Raw genomic sequence first — 24,850 nt, forward strand, 5'->3', positions numbered from 1 at the left:
TGATTATCTTTTGTTGATTAGCATTTCATGTCTCGTTCTAACGTGTTTCCCCTTGGTAATGTACAGAAAAAGAAATTGTTGCAGTATTCTGAAACTAAAGTCAACCAACTGGGTGCATCTTATCCCTGGATGACAGTATTTGGAATATTGAAGCAATTTTTATAAAATTTAGATTTCAAGAATAGCTGCATGTTTTTGGTAGGATTCTAGTCTCTGTATTTTTTCTGTGCAATCTCAGGCAAGGATTAATTGTGACAATAAATCTCTCCACACACCAAAGAGATGGTCCTGCCAGATGGATTCTGAGTATATGATACATAACAGTTAAAAGGGAAAACTGTGGTTTTAATCCCAGCCTTAGCACAGGGCAATTATAGAGTTGTTAAGGCCTGATGAATCGGCTTGGATTAATTTATGAGCAAAACCGACATTTACATACCACCTTTCGTGATCTCCCAGTATCTCAGAAAGCCTTACAAACAATGAAGTGCATGTGATCCTAAAGAAATGAGCACCATCCAATTTTCAAACGTTTGCAGTAATGTGTTGCCGACCACATTGAGTACAGCATGGATAAGTCACATGGCTTGCAGAATCACTTCAGTTGGCCACAGATTTGAAATATCTGAGTCTTTACAACATTTTCCCTGTTTCTATTACCCTGTACATCCTGATTTACAGATATAAAGCAATCTTACACTGGCATAAGACTCCAAATGGCTGAAGCTTAGAATTTACTATCGGTAATATCAATGGACCAAGAAATAAAAAGGCATAGCCTTCTTGGCAAACATATGATTTTTAACATGGGCTCTTAAAAAGGCAATCACACAGAATTGCAGCTTTAATCCTGCAATTCCAGTGTATTTGAACACCTGTCTTAAGACAAGTTGAAAAGTAAACACTCAAATCATTTTGTGGTGATGAAAATAATGGACCTTTTAAGATAAAGGTTAACATTTGGATAAACTGGTCTGCTTCACCTTACTCCCCCTCCTGCCGATAAAACCCTGATGCTCATTTGTTGCAATGTTTTCCTCGGGGCATGTTCAATAAACCTTAACACACATTACAGTTTTAATTAAATGGAATATTGTCCCAGAAATTGGCAGCGTGTGATAGAAATGTGTTTTTAGTGATGAGTCAATGCAGGGGCTTTGTTATCTCTCTTGTACAGTGTTGGGAAATCGCTACATGTTGATGTCTTCGTGATTCAGATGATCGTGCACAGAAAGGCTGTCATTTAGTGCTTTCATCAACAGGGATGACGTGCTATTTTTAATCCATTGCTCCTAAGCACCAGCCGACAGCATCTTACAAAGTTTGCTTAAAACGCTGCACAGAATTACATTTCTAGGGGTAAGAAATAACACGTTTGATGGAAGTGAAAACGCAGACACTACGGAAAGTAAAAGAGCAGATTATTTCTGTTGGTGCTTTACTCTTCAATATCTAAAAAGGTCCTATTTGACTGAGTAGTGAATAAATAATCAGGTTCCAATGAACAAATTCAAGATTTTTTTTAAAACTAATATGGTAAGCAACATGTTACTTTGCTTCATTGAACTGGAAACAAATAAATGGACTTGAAATACAGGTTGCCATGGACAGGTGGAAATTCACATTACCTGATCATGGAGTTCTGACCACCACTATACATTGCAGAGAAATACCACCCTCTGTATGTTCAGCAGCTTCCAAACCACTTTGTGCAGTGGTGGAAATGAATGATAGAAATCAGGTAATGAATTTTAAAAAAAGCTGGAAACCTAAAAAAAAATAGAGAATGCTGGAAACACATGGCCGTGCAAGGCAGCATCTGCGGATGAAGAAATAGTTAATGTCTCAAGTCTAGGACATAAATGCACATGGCGGGCTGCTGGGAACTCAAGACGAGGAGATTCATGCCATGCTGTGGACTGCTGGAGACTGGCTCGAAACTGGCTGGAGGAGGTACCAGGGACCAGTACCAGAACCAAGGTGTGAGGATATGCCGAGGGCACCTGACTGTGTTGGAGATTCAGATCTGGAGCTCAGATTGCCAATGTTTGGACTGGACTCTGTGCGGCTGTGGGGGCTACAGAAGCACTGGAGGCGAATCTATGGACTCTCAGTAATTTTGGGGGGGAGGGGGGAACACTCTCTCTTGCTTCGCTCTCTCTGACAAAAAGTCTGACTGTAAGACTGAAAAAGGTGCTTGCTTGGGAAATTCCTGCCAGTGGTGAATCTGTCTGTCTTGCAGCAGGCAAAAAGAAATTTCATGTAATGTGACACCTTTATTACTATGATAAAAAAAATTGAATCTTGATCTTGATAAGGGTCTGAGAGCAAAAACGTTCACTGTTTCTCCTTCCACAGTTGCTGCCTGTCCTATTGAGTGTTAGCAGCATTTTTTTTTGGGGGGGAGTCGTAATATTTAAACAATTGTCATTGATGAAAATAACATTTTAAGAGAGAGGTTAATGAGATGCTGTCACCTACATTACAAAACCAAATTTGTATTTTACTCATAACAACATTGAACATAGAGGTGAGTCTTGCAGCAACACAGTTTACATTCAGTGATTTATTCTTCAAGTGTAGCACTGTGGCACAGAGAGAAACACACACCCAGTATGTGCCTGGTTAGTTCCCTGAAACAGCACTGAGACAATGGGTTAAACGATGGTCTTCATTGTACCATTTCACAGGGGTAAAACTGCCAAAAGGGAAATATTTTAGAAGTGGACCATTTCATTTAAATATAAAAATAAATCCTCATACAGATGTTGGAATTCTGAAATAAAAACAGAAACTGTTGAAACGTTGAGACACCACCCTATGGATGGAGAAAGAGAGTTAATATTTCAGTTCAAATTAACCATTAACTGCTCATAGTGTCACAGGTCTCCAGTCTGAGAAGAAGTTGTCCACTATCACTCTGTCTTCCCCATTCAGCCAATTTTGAATCCGGTTTACAACCTCTCCATGGATATCTAGTGTCTTAACCTTTGGAACTAACTTCCCATGTGGGACTTTGTCAAAGGTCCATAACCTTTCCTTCTTCTACTTTTTGGTAACTTCCTCAAAAAACTCTACAAGATTCATTAAACATAACCTACCACTCACAAAGCTATGTTGACTGTCCTTAATCAGCCCATGACTATCCAAATACTTAAACATCCTCTCTCTCAGAACAAATTCCAATAATTTACCTACTACTGATGTCAAGCTCACTGGCCTATAATTACCTGGTTTATTTTTGGAGCCTTTTTTAACATCAGGACAACATGAGCTACCCTCCAATCCTCTGGCACCTCACCCATGGCTAAGGACATTTTAAATACATCGGCAAGGGGCCCTGAAATTTCTACACTACTCTCCCTCAAGGTCCGAGCAAACATTATATCTGGCCCAGGGTATTTATCTACTTTTAATTGCTGTAAGGCAGCAAGCCCTGTGTCAACTTACTGTCTTAAAAATATTACCTAATAATTTCCACTCTAATTTGCTGTATGATGTTGGGAGACATGAATAGCATTCTAGCCATGAGGAAAATATCCTGCTATTTAAATGTACTAGTAAATGAAAATATGCTCATCTGCAGTTCCTTATCTGAAAGTCCTCACCACCACCAGTCCAGTGCTACCTCAAATCTGCATACAATCAGCTGTCAGAATTACATGAGAAGCCCCAAACTTGTGCCTCAGCAACATGAATGCCTCAAATAAGCTGCAATATACTTGATGGCAAAGTCAGCTGAAGTCAATAGTTCAGTCACTGGCTGATCATTTGCATCTCCGGGAGGACGACGGCACCGCAGCTGAACAGCTTTTGGATGCCCAAGTACACAGCTGATGGCTTACCCCAGCCAACAAGGACACAGAAGTCAGAAGGAGCCTCTGGCTTATTTGCCAAGAGAGATATGCTGCATTTTGTGTTACAGGATCTCTTTTTGAGGTTGTTGTCCAGTTGCACTCCTGGAGAACCTTTTCCCTTTCTGCTATCATATGGTAGCTGTGATGGCTAATCTATTTCCTCTACATTGTTGCCTTGCACGGTAGTCAAAGTAGCAGTCAGAAATTTGTTTTGCTATTCTGAATAGGTGTCAGGTGCATAGTAATTGATAAAATTGGAGCTTGTGTTTAAACCATTTATCACGATGAAACGCACTGCATCTATTGCTAATATTCTCTGTTTAATGTCTGCATGAGAGATGCAAAACTGGAAACATATGTGGAGAAAATTAAATTTGTCTATATGCAAATAAAAAGTGACAAACCTTATTTTTTCCCTTTTGACTGAATGTTGTAATAAAGAGTAAGTGCCACTACTGAGGTAACATTTCATACTCTGTGATCCTTCACGATATATTAGAACTGACTTGGTGACATTTAAATGCTTCAGAAGACTGGTTTGAGTGACAACCAGTCCTTGATGGTTTCCTTCCTATGTTTGAGATGTGAATTTACATCCTGCATGATGTAAATTTGCAACATCAATAGTAAAGGAAAAATTATTTCAATGGTAAAAGAACTTTAAATAGAGGCTGTTATGTGATTTATCTTTATAAAATACAGAGGCGACCATCATTACTCCACTTGATAAGCTGTTATGCTCAAAGATGAGCAGATTATCTGGCAAGTGGGAAAATTTTAACAGAGAAATTGGAGTTTGGGAACAGTGTGTTCTTGTTAGATTGAAGGAATCAGGGACCAGAGATAAGTAGACTGTGGTCAAGAAAAAGAAGGAAAATTGTGTCATAGAGTTATAAAATGTTCCACAACAAAGAAATAGGCCCTTTAGTCCAACTTATCCATGCTGATCAAGCTAGTGCCATTTGAGTTCAGTCCATATCACTCTAAATGTTGTCTAGTCAAAGTTTCCAATCAATCTCCATTATAGATAGTTTAGATCAAATGAATGATTGGAGGCATATACAGAATATATTCAGCTGAGAACATACTGGAGATTTGATGTGTTATTGAGTCAAATGTCTGCAGGTGTTCTGTAGAAAGTACACTGACTGCAACACAGCCTATTTTGGTAATTATAGTGGCAGGAATGCAGAAGGCTGTAGAACGTATCAAACAGAGACAAGTCCATCACAGGTTCCAATCGCTCGCCCATTGAAGACCTCCATGTGAGGTGCTACCTCAAGAACGCAGCCTACATCATAAAGGACCCCATCACACAAGTCTCAATCTTTTAGCACTGCTACCTCCAGGAAGGAGACAGAAATCCAGCACCAAGAACCATTTTAACTGACATTTACTGCCCAAACCATAAATTATTCCCACACCACAGAAGATCCTGTCTGTGCAATTGAAACACCACTTTTTTTCTTGCATTAACTGTAACTGTGAACATTTATTTATTATTTATATTTATTATCTACTTCCATGCTGGGTAATTTAATACATACTATTGTTGTTGGAGTATCTTACAAATCTATTTCGCTGTAGCAAGTAAGAATTCTGGTGAATATATGCATTGTACTTATGTGTATGACAATAAACTCATTCTACAGTGCATATGTCAAAGGTTTCTTCAGAGAGCTAATGGATGGAGGTTCTTTTAAAATTTCAATGTGGGAAGGAAGAACATCTATGTCTGGGATACCATGTGACATGAAGGAGATGCCGAAGCGCGTGCAGAGCTGCTATTGTCCTTTTAGGTGACATCAGTCATGTGGTAGTGAGATGCCTTGATAAATTAGGAAGTTATGTATTCCCCAGACAAATGGAAAGTATTCCATCATGTTCCTGATGTGTACTTTGCAGATGACAAAAAGATTTTGTGAAATAAGAAAGTCAGTTTTGAAGGGCCTAATGTTACTCCTATTTTCTTGCCTTTGGTCTTGTATATGAGTCACATTGGAGGATAATCAGCCTCTAACCTTTACTTGTACCACACAATTTATGTGATTGGTCCAGTAAAGAAGGGGGAAAACAGAATTCTGTGGACCCGGTGGATGAAGTAAAAACACAATGCTGGAGTGACTCAGCAGGGCAAAGAGTGTCCTTTATGTAGCAAAGGCAGAGATGCAGTTAAGCATCTGATTAATAATGACTAATAGGTTGTTGATGTTCTTTTATACTTATTCATTTTGGGGCTAATTTATGGACTGTGTGGCTGATCATGAAAATCACCTTATATTTTTCCTATCTCCTACAGTTTTTAAGATGTAACCTATTTTTGTGATTTCCTGTCATATTTTAAGTCTACTTCAAGTCTACAAAACCACGAAGTGCAACTTGTCATTGTCATTTTCTGCATCGCACTTGGACGTCTTCCCTGCTGATCTTGGTGCACTCAGTAACGAATATGGTGAAAGATTTCACCAGGTCATTGTGACCAAAGTGGTATCAGGGCCACTGGAACCCATTAGTGCTGGCCGACTATTGTTGAAGCACTGACATGAGAGGCATCAGATGCTATGTGCAAATGAATGTCAGCGGCAAAACATTTTTAGGTCAGTTGAACTAAAGCGATGTGTCAGCATCATTATCTGATTAAACATGCTCAATTCAATAAAAGTTCATTTAACATTTCTCCAACTTCCTACTTGATACAGCAAATCTGAAATTATCTTTGTGTTCAGCTTGAAGTTGTCTATCATAATCCCAATTTTTTTTCCTCAGGAAGCAAATCTTTTGAAAAAAAATAGTCCAGTGTTATTTTGTTGATGATTGAGAGAGGACTGATTGGTGATAATTGACTGGAGTGGATCGTTCCTCTTTTTTACATGCAGTTGGGTAGATGCCAGCTTTCTAAGTGAGAGCCAGTTAATTCTGGAGCATAGATCTTCAGTGCTGTCTGCTCCCATGGTCTTTGCTGTATTCTGTGTTTTAGCTGCTTCTTGAATTCACATGGAACAATTCAAATTATTTGGACACTGATTTCTATGATGGTGAAGATCTCAGGAAGAATTGGAGATGGATCAATGAGAGGTTATTTGGCACTTCTGGCCAAATGTGATTGTGGGTGCTTTGACCTTGCTGACAGCATTCACATATTGTAGGACCAGAAAGGTAATACTAAGTGGCAACTGGAGTTTGTTAAATTGGTGGATGTGGTCAATGCCTGGCACTTGTGTAACATGCATATTGTTTCATCCCTTTTCATCCATGTCTGAATTACATCCAATCTTAGCTTCATGTGTACATGAGGCGTCTTTTTCCAGTGTAGTTGCTGGAGGGGGAGAACATGGGGAACAATTTCAATTTTGACCAATTCACAAAAGATAAATCATCAATAATAGTGGTCGAAAAGTGGGTCCCCATGATTGGTGGGTGGAACATGAAGGCATTTTCAACCTTCTTTTCTATAAGAAGTTCTGTAACAGACACTAGTATTGTGTAATTTGTAGATTTTGTAAAACTTTGGGAATCGAGAGTGATAACGGTGTAGTGGGAGAATGATTTTTAAATGTAAGAAATATTCCACCTCTCCAATACAGGACAGTGAAGCACTCCAAAAATGCACACACAGAATGTGTAATCTTGTGAGTTCCAGTTAATAACATGCTTCCCAGTTTTAAAGAAAATCCATTTTCTGTAAATATGATGGGATAGGCAAGGGCCTAGGGAACTGTAACCTTCGAGCAAACCATTATTAATCAAATGTCTATTTCTTCATTGATTTACTTTTATTTTATCTATTAGCATTTTATTTTAATCAGGCAATGCTGGGGCCAAATGCCAAATTAATCTATTGAAAAATATACCCTCAGCTATTGGATTTTTCTCTAGCTTACTCTTTTCCTCTTTACATACTCAGAGTTTATTCTCATACCAATTGTGCGAATGAAGCAAAATTCTTACTTGCTTGCTGCAGCCAAACAGTAAATTTGTAAAGAGAAATGAGAGTATTAAACTAAGTGAATTAATTGTGGACATCCATACATTCAGCATGGTAACAGGCCCTTTCAGGCCATGAGCCCGTGCCACTTACAACACCTGTTGTGTTTGAATGGTGGGTGGAAACTGAAGCACCTGAAGGAAGCCCATGCAGACATGTCTAGAAGGTACAAACTCCCTACAAATAACATAGGATTTGAACCTCAGTCCTGATCGCTGCCGCTGTAACAGTGTTGGGCTAACCATGCCTCCCCATTAAATGAGACAATAAATGCATCGATAGATAGAACCATAGAATACTATAGCATGGAAAACAGGCCATTCACCCCTTCTAGTCTTCTATTCTACTGGTCCCATTGACCTGCTCCCATTCCATAACCCTCCTGTCCTCTCCCATTCATGTTCTGCTCCCATTCCATAACCCTCCAGTCCTCTCTCATTCATGTATCTATCCAATTTATTCTTAAAACTTATCGAGCCTGCATTCACCACATCAGATGGCAGCTCATTCCACACTCCCACCACTCTTCCCCCTATTCGTCTTTGCCTCAAGGAATAAAGTCCTAACCTGTTTAATCTTTCCCTGTAACTCAACTCCTGAAGACCTGGCAACATCCTAGTGAACCTTTTCTGCACTCTTTCATTCTTAGCGATATCCTTCCTGTAGCTATGTGATCAGAACTGCTCACAATATTCTAAATTTGACCTCACCAATGTCTTAAACTACTTCAACATAGCATCCCAACTCCTATACTCAATACTTTGATTTATAAAGGCTAAGATGCCAAAAGCTTTCTTTACAACCTTGTCCACCTGCAATGCCACCTTCACAGAATAATCCATCTGTATTCCCAGTTCTCTTTGCTTCTCCACACTCCTCAGTGCCCTACTATTTGCTGCGTATGTCCTACTTTGGTTTATCCTTCCAAAATGCATCACCTCACTCTTGTCTGCATTAGTTTCCATCTGCCATTTTTTTTGGCCCATTCTCCCAGTTAGTCCAGATCCCTCTGCAAGCTTTGAAAATCTTCCTCCCTGTCCACAATGCCTCCTATCTTTGTGTCATCAGCAAACTTGCTCATCCAACTTACCACATTATTATCCAGATCATTGATATGTACAACAAACAACAACACAGATCCATGAGGCACACCATTAGTCCCAGGCCTCCATTCTGAGAAGAAACCACCCACTACCCCTCTCTGTCTTCCCCCATTCAGCCAATTTCAAATCCAGTTTACAACCTTCCCATGGATACCTAGTGTCTGAACTTTCTGAATTAACCTCCCACGTGGGATCTTGTCAAAGGCTTTACTAAAGTCCATGTGGACAACATCCACAGCCTTTCCTTCATCTACCTTCTTGGTAACTTCCTCAAAAAACTCTACAAGGTTTGCTAAACATGACTTACCACGTACAAAGCCATGCTGACCGTCCTTAATCAGCTCATGACTGTCCAAATACCTAAATATCCTATCTCCTAGAACTCCTTCCAATAATTTACCTACTACTGATGTCAGGCTCACTGGCCAATAATTTCCTAATAAATATTCACAGAAATCCTAGTGGAAAAATGTAACTTGCAATAGCACAGGTCATCCTTTTACATTAGATTAGATTCAACTTTATTGTCATTGTTTTGGCAAAATACAAAGCCAATGAAATACAATTAGCATCCAGGCAGAAGTTAAAAAATAGTGCTATATACAAATAACTACGTGCAAATAAAAACAAGCGCATTCAGCAAGCAAACAATTATAAAAGTACTGACAGTACAATGCGAGTGGAGTACCATTCAGCACTGTGATTTAAGGTTCAGCAGGAACCTTGGGAAATAAAAATTCTTCTTGAGCTTGCTGGTTTGAGAGCGAACGCTCCTGCAGTATCAACTGGATGGGAGAAGAGTAAAATGTCCATAGTTTGTGTGTGATGCCTCCTTGATGATGCTCTTCGCCCTGCCCAGACAGGGTTCCTGATAGATGTTCTCAATGGTGGGCAATTGAATGCCGATAATCTGTTGGGCAGTTTTCATTACCTGCTGAAGTACTTTACGGTCTGATACGAGACTATTGCCATACCACACTGAGATGTCATAGGTAAGTATGCTCTCAATGGTACATTGGCAACAATCCAACAATCCTGGGACAGAGGTGTACTCTCTTCATGCTCTTCAGAAAATAAAAGAGCTGTGGCACCTTTTTGATCAGAATGGAAGAATCCAGGGTCCAGGTGAGATCATCGGAAATGTGGACACCAAGGAATTTGAAGCTTTATACACGTTCCACCACAACTCCACTGATGTAAATAGGGTAATGAGTGTGGCTTCCAGCACGCCTGAAGTCCACAACGTTCTCTTGGTCTTCTGAGTGTTAAGTGCCAAGTTGTTGATGGCACATCATGCAGCCAAATGGTGGACCTCATCCCTATAGGCTATCTCGTCATCCCTGCTGATCAGGCCAACCACCGTGGTGTCATCTGCAAACTTGATTATGGAATTAGAACCATATACAGGAATGCAGTCAGAGTTGAAAAGAGAATAAAAGGTGAGAATGGAAGAGAAGAGATTGCCTAACTTAATAGATTGGGGTCTGTTAGTCAGAAAGTCCAAGGTCTAATTGCAGAAGGATGACATGATGCCAAGATGACAAAGTTTGGTGATTAGTTTGGAGGGAATCATAGTGTTGAATGCCGAACTAAAATCAATGAACAGCATTCTAATATAAGAGTTAGAGGTGTCCAAGTGGGTCAAGGCAGAATGATATGCTATGGAGATGGCATCCTCAGTCAACCTGTTGATACAATAGGCAAATTGATGAGAGTCCCGGGTGACGATCAAACAGGATTTCAAATGTGTTAAAACCAGTCTCTCAAAGCACTTTGCAATGATGGGTGTGAGTGCAACTGGACGGAAGTCATTCAAACTCGTGGTGGTGGAATGCTTTGGCACCGGCACAATGGTGGCAACCTTGGAACTCATGGGAACAATTGCCTGGACCATGGACAGACTGAAAATATCCGTAAAGACCCCAGCCAAATGTTCTGCATAGACTCTAAGCACACAGCCATGTATACTGCCCAGACCAGCTGCCTTTCGTACATTCACCCTACTCAGGGTGGCCCAAACATCAGAGATAGAAAGTGAGAGAGGCAGTTCATCAGGTGACCTCCCTGTCCTCTTGTTCATAGTGAGCAAAGAAATAATGAAGCTCCTCAGAGAGGGAAGACCGGCTGGAAGGGGACACAGTGCTAGGTGGTTTATAGTCTGTAATGATCTGTATGCCATGCCACATGTGCCAGGGATCTGAGGAATTGAAATACTCTTTGATCTTTTGTTTGTATGTATGTTTAGCCTGAGAGATTACCCTCCTTAGGTTGGCCCTGGCTGAGCCATAAGTCTCCCAGTCTCCAGATCTGAAGGCTAAATCTCTGTCTTTGAACAAACAGCAAACCTCACTGTTCATTCATGGTTTTTGATTAGCAAATATTTTTATTTGGTTTTGTAATGTCACTCCATCCACACACTTGCCGATGTACTCGAGGACAGAGTTGGCATATAAATCAATAACCTGAGAATCTGTGGCAGCATGGGCAGCTAACACACTCCAATCTGTATGTTGAAAATGTAGTCGAAGAACAAAGTCACCACCCTCAAGCCAGATCTTAATCAATCATATCAACAGGTCATTTAATGACTGGGCTACACTTGGGAAACAGAAACAGTGAAAGATGGTCAGACTGTCCCAGGTGATGGAGGGTAGTGGTTTTGAAAGCATCAGCCACATTTGTATAAACCTGATCAAAATATTTATTTCCCGTTGTGGTACGTGATACATGTTGATGAAATCTTGGAAGCACAGTGATTTTGTGTCTCTGATTAGTGTACCAAGGGGAAGTTCAAGAGATTTAGATTGGGAAATAGTTCATTGAAATTATAGCCAAAGAAAAGAGTAGCACAGGGGCTACTTAGCATATCAGATCTACTCAGGATGAAAATTTTAAAATTAATCCCACTTTACAGCTCGCCATCTGCAGCCCTGTCGATTTTTACCCTTCAAGTCCTCTTTAAGTGTAGATAGATTTTTTTTGCCTCCACTGCCCTCTCTAGAATCCTGCCTGAGAATGTTTAGTAAAATTATTTATTTTTAGCTTGCCATTAATTAACTTAAATCTCAGCACCTTTGTTATTGAACTCTAACTGGGAAAAATAGGTCATTGCTTTTCACCCTGTCAGGCTCTTTCATTATACCTCTCTCCACAAATTCTCACTTGTCAATCTTATTTTGGATTACTGGTGTTTGCATGTTCTTTTTGTGTCACATTAGAAATGTTAGTATCGATAGGCAGATCCAAAGTTCAAGGGTTTTGTATACACAAGCATGTCGTTGACATTTAATCAATAATCAATTGGCCTCTGTTTGTGATTCTATCTGCAATGTGATCCTCAGAATCCTTGATTACAGTAATGAGATCATGGACATCGAATGCACAGCAAAAGGCTAGGCAGTCTTTATTTTACTCCCTCTGTGTCCTAGCTCCAGTTCATAGGTTTCTGGATATGATATTTCAAATGTTGATCCAGGCAATCTTTAAATATGTTTTGAGTTTCCGCCTCTACAACTCTTTTAGAGATATACCCCTCCAGATTCCAACCCAGCCAATATATTTTTTTTAACTGATCAAGTTTTATTTACAACACATAGAAGCTGATTCCAGCCATTTAAACCTGTGTGCCCAATTACACCCAAATTGACCTACAACCCAATATGTTTTGTATGGTGGGGGGAAACTGGAGCACTCAGAGGAAACCCAAACAGATACAGGCAGAACGTTCAAGCGCCTTTCAGACAGCGTCAGATTCAAGCCTGAGTTGCTAGTGCTGTAATAGCTTTGTGCTGACTGCTCCGCTAACTGTACCACCTTTTTAGGTGTTCATAAAACAAAAGCGGACTGCTAATCATGGTACTTGGAACAACAAACAGCACTGGAAGAACTGAATGGGTCAGGCAGCAGCTATTGAGGCAAGCAGTGAAAGTCGATGTTTCAGGTTGAGATTCTGCATCAGGACTAGTTATTTAAGGTTCTTCAGACATCAGATTGACATTAGACTTGCTTCAGAGTTTCAGGTTGCATCTGTGCCATTTTGGGGTCATTGAGAACCCAAAGGGATCTTTGTGAACAGAAAATTCAGAAGTGCATTGTGACCATCCTTTGAAAAAAAACCTCATTAAAGGCCTGCATCTGTTGGCCATTGCACTGCATCTTGTTTGCAGTGTCACACTTTATGAAATATGCAAATTCTTTAAAGAGGATAGAGATTTACTACTGTGATTCTGGGAATGCGTAGCTTTAGTCAAAGAGGCAGATTGGAGAATCTGGGATTGTTCTCTTTGGAACATAGCAAAGGGACCTGACTGTGGTAATTTAAATTTTGAAGTTACAGACAGAGTAGATAAAGCAAAACTATTTCCAATGGTCCAGAACTAGGGGACACAAAATAAGAGGGATTTCCAAAGTAATCAAACCTCAAAGAGAGATTTGTTTAGGTCTGTAAAGCACAATCAGCGTTAATATTGAGAACAGTGTTCAGAAGGGAATTAGATATGTATCTGAATTGGAAAGAATTGGCAAGGACTTGGAGGGAGGGAGCATTAGATATTGCTCTTGCAAACAACCAGCTCAGAATGGGCCAAATGTCCTCACTAGATACACCAGAGTGTTCTCCTTTTGTTAAGACCCTGTTCCCCCAGACTGAAGATAATCACTTGCAAGTACTGGTGATTTCCCTTGTGCCCCAGTTGTTTGCAAGAGCGACATCTCTTTTTTCCCACACCTCTTTCCGAGAACACCAAAGAGACACTGTCGTCTGCTCAGAATTCTGAATCAAAGTGACACATTTCTGCCTTTCCCTTTTCAGCTTTTAATATGCTGCTCTGCCACTTTTAATTCCTTTACCCTAAGCTGCTTGATACTTAAAAAAAATGTTACTTTTATTATTCCAGGAAAATAACCCATGCACAAATCTATTAAAAATAGTGCTTTCCCAAGAGATGAATCTACACATTAACAGATGGATATGTTGGATCAAATTTTCCCTCTTCACAAATTATTCTCAATTTTTCAGATGTGAGCAAAACATTTATTTTAATAATGTCACACTTCATTTCAATTATATTCATAGAGGAACATTAATGAACTTCTCACATACATAATAGAGTAGTTTTTAAACATCTCATTAATTAGCCCTGGGAAGAAGTACCTGAGCAACTTTATGTTCAGGATAAAGATCATTAGGAGACAAATGAATAAAGGTCTTTGAATGTGTCAAAGAAAATGATTATGAGAGCAATGAGGAATTTCTAAAATGCTCATTGCAAATATGAAAAAAATAAAATGTTAAGGATCAGTAAGAATAAATGTTTGCATTTATCTTTCTAGAAACGGTATGCCTTATACTTATTATGTTGATTTAGGATCCAAGACAGCTTGTAACAACTAAATTAAGCAACAAGTCAGAAAGTAACAGTAGAGAAGTTCTTCTTCTTCAAGGGGATTAATAGCAGTGACAGCATAGCTTCTCTGGCTTGCCATGGCTTCACAAGCATTGACAGCTCTCCTGGAACTACATATTTTCCTCACTTCCTTTTCTGAAAGGACCCATTTCTAAAACAAAGGCTGGCTGAAGGCTCACCTCACTGGAAGTCAAAGATACCATTAAACAAAGAAGTTAGTGATTAAATTTGGAGTGAAGCACAAAAGTCTGCCGACGCTGTAATTGTAAAAACACAAAAATGCTGGAGGAACTCAGCAGGTCACGCAACATCCATAGGAGGTAAACCACTGTTTCAGGCCTGAGCCCTTCTTCCCTTCTTCAAGGAATGAGCAAAAATAGATGTTCTCAATGGTGGGCAATTGAATGCTGATAATCTGCTAGGCAGTTTTCACTACCTGCTGAAGTACTTTACGGTCTGATACGAGACTATTGCCGTACCACACTGAGATGTCATAGGTAAGTATGCTCTCAATGGTACATTGGCAACAATCCATCAATATCCTGGGACAGAGGTGTACTCTCTTCATTCTCTGCAGGAAATATAGGAGCTGTGGCACCTTTTTAATCAGAATGGAAGAGTCCAGGGACCAGGTGAGATCATCTCCTCCCCTCCCCTCCACCCCCCCCCCCCCACATGTGTAGAATGGCAACATGATGGTGGAGCTTTGAGGTTCAAGTGACCCAGGTTCAGATCAGATCTTCAGTGCTGCCTCTTTGGAATTTACATGTTTTTCTCTGTGACTGCATGGGTTCTTCCAGGTTCTTTAGTTCCCTAGTACTTTCCTAAATGGGCTGATGACCATGGGAAATGCCCAAAGTGTGCAGGGAAATAGAAACTCAGGAGGGGGATGGGTGGAGGAGGGAATAGGAATTCCTGGGAATGTGGGGGTGAATAAAATGTGTTAGCTGTGAGATTAATATAAATGATGTTCGATGTTACATATTTGCACATTGGTCTATGTGGCATGATTGGATGGCACTGACAAAATGCTGGGTCAGGCAAGATCAGTGAGACAAGTTGTCAATGTGATGTGAAAGTGACATCAAGAAACTGCAGGGGCCACTGGCTACAAGTGGGTCCAGACATCATGGTAAAAATATAGAACTATCTGAAATTGAAGAGAGCCATTAATCCCTTTGAGCCTACACCACCATCCCATACAATCATAGTTACTCCTGCTTTCTCTCCATGGCCCTAGATCCAACTTCCTTTTAAATATATCTATTGAAAATGTTGTTTAAACATGATGCTGTTACTGATAATCTGTAATCCAGAACTTACTGTGTCTACTTTGAACCTGTTCTCATACACTTATGACAGTAACATCTGCCCACCAATATTAAGATTGCCTGGTTTGAACTGTCCTCGAAGAGCCAGACAAACTTAATCGAATTAATTATTGCCCAATCAATCGATTCTCAGTCATGAGTATTATAATGGAACTGGACAATTTTGTCAGCTGCCGGTGATTCTTCATTAACCATCGTACTGATGCCAGTTGGCATTTTAGAGGACTATGCAGTTCCAGACTTCATCAAAATCTTGTTCCAAATATGAACCAATTAGATGAACTCCAGAAATAAGATGCGAGTGGAAGACATTAGGCCTTTTCACAATGCAAAATCTAGGCCACCCTCGAATTCCCCAGCAAGGCAGCACCTTCTGGGTCTTTCACAGTGTGACCTTGCTTACCTGGAAATTTGGCCACTAGGTATTTTAAGGAAGTCCTGTCCCCAGCAATGACATCTCAAGTGATGGGTTATACACTGATAGGAAGTACCACCGGAGAGGGCAGAGGTAAATATTCTGATTGTCGTTGAATTTCTATCTGTCCGAGCCTCTGCCTTACTGCCTGCAGTTTGATCAACAATACCGAAAAAAGCTATTTAAGAGACTGTTCCCTGTGTCATCTTCTATTTCCCCAGCTCAGATCCCCACTAGCATTATTCAACCTAATTTGCTTTAAAAGTACTTCCTATCATTAGTCCTGTACTAATTAAGAATATCAGTGCTTTTCAGTAAGGGACAGTTCTTTTCTCGGTTGTTAGAAGTCCAATTCACAGCCATCAGTGCTGCTGGAGCTCATTGTAGCAGTGCTCTAGCACCTTGAGATGCTGCTCCAGCATCTTGAGATGGCGGCTTAATATGGGATAAACGGCCAACTTTGTCACCCATAATCCCCCATACAGCTACATTTCCCTGGCGCTAGCACTGGAAGAGCAGTTGCCGTTGCATGGGGGATTATGGGTAACGAGGACGGCCATTGATCCTGCACTGAGCCACTGCTGAAGGGTACCGGAGTAGCGCCGAAGCGGCCCGATGAAATGCCGGATCAGTGGTCTGGTGAGCTGAGGACATTGGTGTATAAATGGCTCTGATGATTATAGACACGCTGCTGTCAGGATGTAAAACTGGATGATAGAACCAAAGATACGGAGACGGACAAGATGACAGATGGGAGCAGTAGGGTGGGAAAGGCAGCACTATTTATCTTGGTTCCCTATATCTAGTTTAGACAGACACTTGTTCCAAGAGCATGGTAGGATAGTAACTATGTCACCATCCTTACCCCATCTCTTGGTGTATTTGCGTGTTGTGGTCTCTCACAGTGACATGTTGGTTAATGTTCTCAAATTCTCGTCAGCTGTTTTACTTGAAGTTCGAACTTTATCTAAACAAAAGGAGGCTGAACTGCCTTCCCATGTGTGAAAAGGCCATTTGAACTTGTTTTCGCTATATCAGACACTGTTGGCACATTGCATGCATATCTGTGGTATAATTCTTTATTTTAATCGCCTACGTGATGCAGATGCTGACGTTATGAAGCCTTTCCGGTAATTCATTTGTTGATTCATACTGCCATAAGGTGACTGGCAGGTGAACTCAGCCAGGTTCCAAGAATACCCAGTCCTGCCCAGTCCAACTTTTTCACATCATGGATTCCCAGGGAGGTATTGTGTTAAATTTCCAAGTTCACCCACTTGATCACTGCAGTGTGTAAAGGCCTTTAGATATCAAGGCAGTATTTGACGGATTGCAGCATTAAGGTCTCCAGATATATCTGAAGTCAATGGGCATTGAAACACTCCAGTAATTGGAGTCATTCTCACAACAAGGTGGTGTTTTTTTTTTGGAGTCCAAATATTCCACGCTACAACATCAATGGCTCACTCAATATCCTCAGCACAAATGCCTTCAACTGCTTCGACAATCACCTTCTTCCCATCACAAGGTCAGAAAAGGGCACATGACTGAAGAATTCAGAATGTTCTATATCATTCACAATCCAGCACAATAAGGAAACCTGGGCATGCAGATAGTAAGATCAGACATAGACTGATAAATGCCATATTGAGCCATTGCCCTTGGGGAATGGACCAAAAAGATTTAAAGTAATTGGTGAATTAAAAAGATTAAGAAAAGTATTTTCACCCAGAAGGTGGTAGGTGTTGGAAAACATTACCAGCAAATATGATAGAAGCAGAAACCTGCATTATATTTTAAAGTTATTTGAATCTGCAGTTAAAGAGGCTTGATATGCAGGACTAATGTGCTAGATTATAGGATTAGATTGTGTAACACTTTCTTCACTGACAGATGCAATACCTAGCATCTTTCAGTTGCTCCCATTGGGAAAGAGATACAGGAGTACTAGAGCCAGCACCACCAGGCTGAGAATCAGCTTCTTTCCACAGGTAGTGAAAATGCTGAATCACCAAAGGAGCTGCTCATGCTAACCATCCAAGACTCTCATGTTCATGAAAATTATATTTATATATTTATTTATTTGTATTGATGAATACTTTTCCTACGTACGTATTATTTGCTTGCATATTATGTCTAGCTGCGTGTCTGCATGTTTTACACCAAGGACTGGAGAACGCTGTTTCATCAGGTTGTACTTGTACAATCAGATGACTATAAATTTGACTTGACTTGACAATAGTGGCCATATGTGTCAGGAAACTTCAGTTACAGACATCATTCTATGACAAATCCATTTTAATTTATTTCTGGCCCCATCTCTTCTCATTGGTGAGAAAGAAATAACCCTTCTTTCACAAGAGAAAACAACAATTGCAGAAGGAAACAAAATGTGAAAGCCTGAAGAAATCAGAAAACTGAAAAAAAAATGGAAAGTGCTAGAAATACTTAGCAGACCAGGCAGCATTTTAACAGCGTTGAACAGAATTAATGCTTCCGGCTGATGTTCTTTCATTAGAAACGTTCGACAGAAAGAGATCTATTTTATCCATTTCAACTAAAAAATAGCTCTTTAGTCTACACCTGTTCCAGGTTATATTTTCAGGTTAGGCCACACAAAGTCCTCATTCGGACATTTTTGAAAGACAAGGTGCTTTTCTGCTTCTATCCTTTCAGTTTATGAGTTCTGGACTTGGACTATTCTTTCCATGAGAAATTATTTTCTTGTCTCCCAACTATTTTATCAATGTACATCTTCAAATTATTAGATACTCATCCAAGGTAATGCTTCCCATTCACTCCATTTTGGCCCATCACGTTTTATCTGTTCCTGATTAAAATTTGCTCCAGATGTTTCTGTTCCAGTGCAAACAATCCCTGTCTAATTTACTCTTTCCTTGTGAGGAGATTTCTTCAATCTGAAAATCCTGATAACTCTCCTCAGTATCATATCTTTGGATAGCTCGTCTTTCCTGAAACATGGGTCCTCTGATTACTTGCTGAATGTCCTTAACTGCTTGGACGTTAAAACAATCGCTTGGGGATCTATGCAGCAAAGTACTGATGATGGTTACAGCTGGTTGTCCAGTGTTCATATGACCCCATTTATCTCAATGATGAATACTCCTTCTCTTCCCATTTAAATGATGCTACAACCCCAAACTCCTAATGTCCATCTCTTCATCCTCTGTGCAGACGCCTGCAAATCAACTGTGTGATAGTAACATGGTACCATGGAGTGATAACCATGAAAACGAGACCTTTAGCCTGACTCATTCTACCAACCAGGTTGCTGATTTGTGCTAGTTCCCCTTGCTAGTATATGGCCAATATCCTTCTCTAACCCTTTCCAATCCACATTCCTGTCCAAATGTCTTTCAAGTGATGAAATATAAACATAACGGAAAATGACTGCATCCTTTGGCTGCATATGCATCTCTACTTACCAAAGTCCACAAGTTTGATGCCTCCCTCTGTTGTTAATAGGATGTTATTGCCCTTGATGTCACGATGAATTGTCCTGTTGTTGTGCAAGTGTTTCAGGCCCTGTAGAAAAATTAATGGTGACAGCTATAATGTGCTTGCAGCAAATAAATTCTTCCTGCCTAATGGGGATGATGAGCGAGCCATTTTAATTTTTAGCAGCTCACCTTTATGGCATTTACATTTATTCTGCAAAGAGGGTCATACAATATGTGGAATGCTTCATTCTGAGGTCAGCAAAACTTGTCTGTTAAAATACTGCCATAAATCTTACCATAAGAGCTTCATGCAGAATATAGGCAATGATCGGTTCACTCATTCTCTCTCCTCGCTTCAATAAGCCTTTGGCAAGATCAGTCACAGAACCTCCACTGCACAGCTGAAATAACAGAAAATGATTGGTGACAACAAAAATCTAATCAACTTACATTTATACACAGTGCCTCGAACAGAGGCGAACTTTCTGAAGTCCTAAACGAGCACTTGTTAACATGATCGGTCTAATCAAAGAGATGTGTACAAATAACAAAATTTTCACTTAATACAGTAGAAGATACAATACTCCAAGGTACAGCAAGGGAGTAATTATCAAAGAACATGTTACATCACTCCGTAAAATATTCTAGTAGTCGTTGCAGTAGATGAGCAAAGCTTGCCCAAAGAGATTCTTCAAAGAGGGATTGAAGGGGGAAGAAATGAACAAGGGTTTGGGATGCCAACTCCTCTATTGCAGCAGCTGTTGGCATAGATGCCAATGACTGAGCAATAGAAATGTGAAATGTTGGACAAGAGGACAGGTTTAGAAGAGGACAAAGATGCTGGAGAGTTTGATGAAGGGTTCAGACCTGAAACATCAACTTACTGATGCTGCTCAAGACCCTGCAGCAAGTTGATTTTTGCTGCAGCTTCCAGCAACTGCAGTCCTTCACGTGCCTCCTGGATGGTTTATGTGTTGAAGCGATTTCAAGACAAGGAGGGTTGAGGTCTTGAATGAATTCGAAAGGAGCACATTAAAGATGATGAAGGAGGCACAGTTGCCAAGACAAATCAGAGAGATGCTGTGTTGAATTGAATTGTTGTCACATCAAAGACCATAGATGCTGGAATCAGGAAAAAACAACCTGAGCTTATAGGTTGAGCACCATCTGTGAGAGAAAAGAAATTGTCAACATTTCAGACTTAAAACCTTCATCGGGACTGAGAGAGCAGAGATAGCTAGTACAGGTCGAGTCTCATCCGATAATCTGAAATGCTTCAGAAATCCCAAACTTTTTAAGCACTGACATGATGCCACAAGTGCAAAATTCCACACCTGACCTTAGTTGCCCATGTGGGGCTCTGACGCTCTGTGGCACCAGTTTGTAACCAACCATCGTCACCGCCAGAACTACATGCGTTACTTACTGTGAAGACTCTGTAGGAGATGTTTAAAAAAGCCAACCAGCAGAATTTCTAGTATTTGGTGCTGTGTTTATCTTCCTTTATAAGCAGAGATCAAGTTTTTTTGGTAAGTACAAAACATTATTTTTATGTGAAATCTGAAATTTATCTCCACCTAAACTGCCATGTTTGAGTGTAACATGACCAGCAACATTATTCTAATGAAAAAAATAGAATGCAGTGTAACATTTTGATCAAAGCACACGGCATTGTACGTGGAGACGGAAAGCCTGCCGCTGTTTGTTGCTGTTGTTTAACAGCCAATGCAGACATTCTGCTGATGCTACTGGGCTACTTAATTACCCTAAATATAGACTTCTGCTTCTATGCATTTTGGACAATGGGCACTCAACCTGTAATAATGTGAACGAGGGCTTGAACAGGGGACAGTGTGAGATTGGTGGAGAAGGGAGGTTTGAAGGATGGCGGATAGAGGCAGTATTTGACAGGTACCAGACAAAGGGAGAGTAAGGCAAGAGGAAATAAAAGAGAAAGAAGATGTGACTTACAGGTTGGAGTTGTGCGATATATGGTAATGGAGGCTAGCAAATCCTGGAATCTGGTAAGAGAAGGTGATGACAGCAGTATAATGAGAACTATTAGGAAAGAGAAGTTCGAGAAGAAGGACTGATGGGAACAGATGGACTCAAAATAGGGAGCAGGGTGCTAGAGGGGGAAGAACCCTTGGAAACTGTAGGTGGAAGAGAATACAACCAAAGAGAAAAAGGGATGAGAGTCATTGTGGAGCGAGGGAATTGGGTGAGGGTAGATGGGGGAAAGAACAAAAATGGCCAGGAAAAAATGGAAAGAATAGAATTAGCTGGGAAGAAATTGGAAAATTCAATGTTCACATCATTGGGCTGCAGATTGGCTAGCGAGAGTATCAGGTGTTCCTCCTCTAACTTACAGCAGGCTTCAATCTGACAGTGGCCAAGGATGGACAGGTTGGTGGTGGAATGGGCAGGAATGCTGAAATGACCAAGAGCTCAGGATGGCCAACTGCAGACAGAGCACAGATGCAGTGCACTTGGTCTCACTGATGTAGAGGAAGCTAAACCAGATGTACCAAATGCAGTAGATAAAATAGTTCATAGCCACATGTATCAAGATGCCCATGCTACATTTTTCTGCTATCCAGGTAATTCAACTCATACAGCATGTAGTGCAATAACAAATAAATAGATACATAAACAACATTGTAGGGAGTAGTGTGATAAGAAGTCAGATAATGCAGGGCATAGAGTAATTATAGAGAGTGAAAGAAGATCATCTTTTTTCCATTCAGACTTCCATGTAAAAATCTGATGTGGGAAAGAAATTGTCCATGAACCTGAAGGTTCATGTTTTCAAGCTCAGATATTATTTAGCTGGTGGAAGAGAGGAGAAGAGAGATGGACTAGAATAGCATGTGTCCTTTGATATGTTAGCAGCTTATCAGAGAAAGCAGGGGGTATAGATGGATTCAAGGGAGCTTGTCTGATGGATTGAGCTGCATTCACAACTCGCTGCAGTTTCTGATGGTTCTGCAGAGCAGAGCCAGTCGAAAGCTGTGGTGCATCTGGACTGGATACTTTCTGTGACGCATCTGTAAAAATTAGTCAGAGACATTGGGGCCAAATTCCTGAAGGCTTCTGGTGGTAACATCAACCAGGACAGGTTGATGGTTATATTTATTCCAAGGAACTTGAAGTATCATTGATACATAGAGGGATGTGAGCTCCTCCATTTCATGGGGTCAATAACCAGCTGACTTTGACCATGAAGCCACAAGATCATTAGATATAGGATCATAAATAGGCCATTGAAAGCCCATCAGGTTATTGAGGGAGAGGTGGCTATCCTGACAACATGCCACCAGATCCTTTATTGCCTTCCTATACTGCATCTCATTATTGATTATGATGTGCAAGGAAACAGGAGTGCCAAGAGGAAATCCTTCTGGTCACAATGAGAATAAGAAAACTCCACAGAGATTGCACCACAGGTCAGGATTAAACCAACTGGAGCTCTTCTTGCTGTTCCACTGTGTCATCAGTATTAAATATTAATAAGACCATGTCTTCGACACAGAATTAGGCCATTCAATCCATCAAGTCTGCTCTGCCATTCACATCATGGGTAATTTGTATTTCCTTTCAACTCTATTCTCTTGCCTGCTTCCCATAATCTTTGATACCCTTGCCAATCAAGAACCCATCAATCTCTGCTTTAAATATACCCAATCACTTGGCCTCTACGACCATCTTGGCAATGGTTGGGGCAACACCTTTACAGCACCATCAATCAGGACCAGACCTGGGTTCAAATCCGTAAGGAGTTTGTATGTTCTCCCCATGTCTATGTGGGTTTTCTCTGGGGGAACTGGTTTCCTCCCACCTTCAAAAACATACTGGGGTGTAGGTTAATGGGGTGTAAATTGGGCGGCACAGACACGTAGGGCTGAATTGGCCTGTTACCGTGCTGTATGCCTAAATTTAAAATTCCACAGATTCACCAACCTCTAGTTGAAGAAACTTTTCTATTCTGTTCAAAAGAGTGTCCTTTTATTTGGAGGCTGTGCACTCTGGTTCTAGACTCTCTCACCAACGGAAATATCCTTTTCATGTCAACTCTATTTTGGCCTTACAATAGTTAGTACATTATGAGAAGATCCTTGACTCATCTTTCTAAACTCCATCAAGTACACCCCCAGTGTCACTAAATACTCCTCAAACATGCATCTTTTCATTCCTGGGATCAGTCTAATGAACCTCCTCTGGATCCTCTCCAAAGCCAGCACATCATTAGATATGGAGTCCAAAACTGTTCATAATGTGGGCCGATTAGCACTTCATAAAGCCTCAACATCACATCTAAGCCAATGGTTCACAGCCTTTTTTCTTTCCACTCACATACCATTTTTAGTATTCTCTATATCATAGATGCTCTGCGATTAGTAAGGGTGGAAAGAAAAAGGTTGAGAACCACAGATCTAATCTTTATATTCAAGTGTTTGGCAATGATTGCCAACATTGCATTTGACTTTATTATGACTGACTCAGCCTGCAAACTCACCTTCAGTGAAACCTGCACTAGGATTCCAAAGTCCATTTGAACCTCTGCTTTCAGAAATCTCTTCCCATTTAGAAAATAGTCTACTTCTTTATTCCTTCTACCAGTGTGTATTGGCATACATCAATTCTGTCTTCTAAATCAATTACATACAGCATGAAAAGGAACAGACTTGCAGAACACCAATATATAGATGTACCAACTATTGAGAGTGCAATACTGGATCTGTACACCTGTACAGGTGACAGAAGTATGTGTAGGGGAACATTTTGGGCCCAGTGATCATAATGCCATTAGTTTCAAGTTCATTATGGAGAAGGGATAGGTCTGGGCCTTGGGTTGAGATTCTAAATTGGAGAAAGGCTCATTTTGAGGAATTGAGAAAGGATCTATAGTGCGTGGATTCGGGGACGTATAAGGTAAATGGAGGATGTTTAAAGGTGACATTTTGAGAGTACAAAGTTTGTATATTTCTGTCAGGAATAAAGGTAACCTTAGGGAACCTTAATTTTCAAGGGAAATTGGGGATCTCGTTCAGAAGAAGAGAGAGGTGTATAGAAGGTATAGGTCACATGGAGCAAATGAGGTACCTGAGGAGTTTAAAAAATGCAAGAGAAACTTCAAGAAAGAAATCAGAAGGCTAAAATAAGATACAAGGTTACTTTGGCAGACAATGTGAAGGAAAATCCTAAGGGTTTATACAACTATATTAAGAGGAAAAGAATAATAAGGGACAAAATGGCTCCCCTTCAAGATCAGAGTTATTGGCTTTGTATGGAG

General features: G+C 40.4%; 1 protein-coding gene across 1 annotated transcript in view; it reads right to left on the minus strand.

Annotated features, from left to right (window-relative positions):
• Positions 1–24,850, minus strand: part of LOC138751786 (myosin-IIIa-like) — a 101,950-nt gene that overhangs the window by 25,233 nt on the left and 51,867 nt on the right. Inside the window, exons 3-4 of the mRNA XM_069914573.1 lie at positions 19,854–19,958; positions 19,543–19,642 (exon numbers count right to left, since the gene is read on the minus strand). Coding sequence (XP_069770674.1) covers positions 19,543–19,642; positions 19,854–19,958 — 205 coding nt within the window. The remainder of the gene's footprint in view (positions 1–19,542; positions 19,643–19,853; positions 19,959–24,850) is intronic.

Source organism: Narcine bancroftii, chromosome 1, assembly GCF_036971445.1.
Source record: "Narcine bancroftii isolate sNarBan1 chromosome 1, sNarBan1.hap1, whole genome shotgun sequence".
NCBI lineage: Eukaryota > Metazoa > Chordata > Chondrichthyes > Torpediniformes > Narcinidae > Narcine > Narcine bancroftii.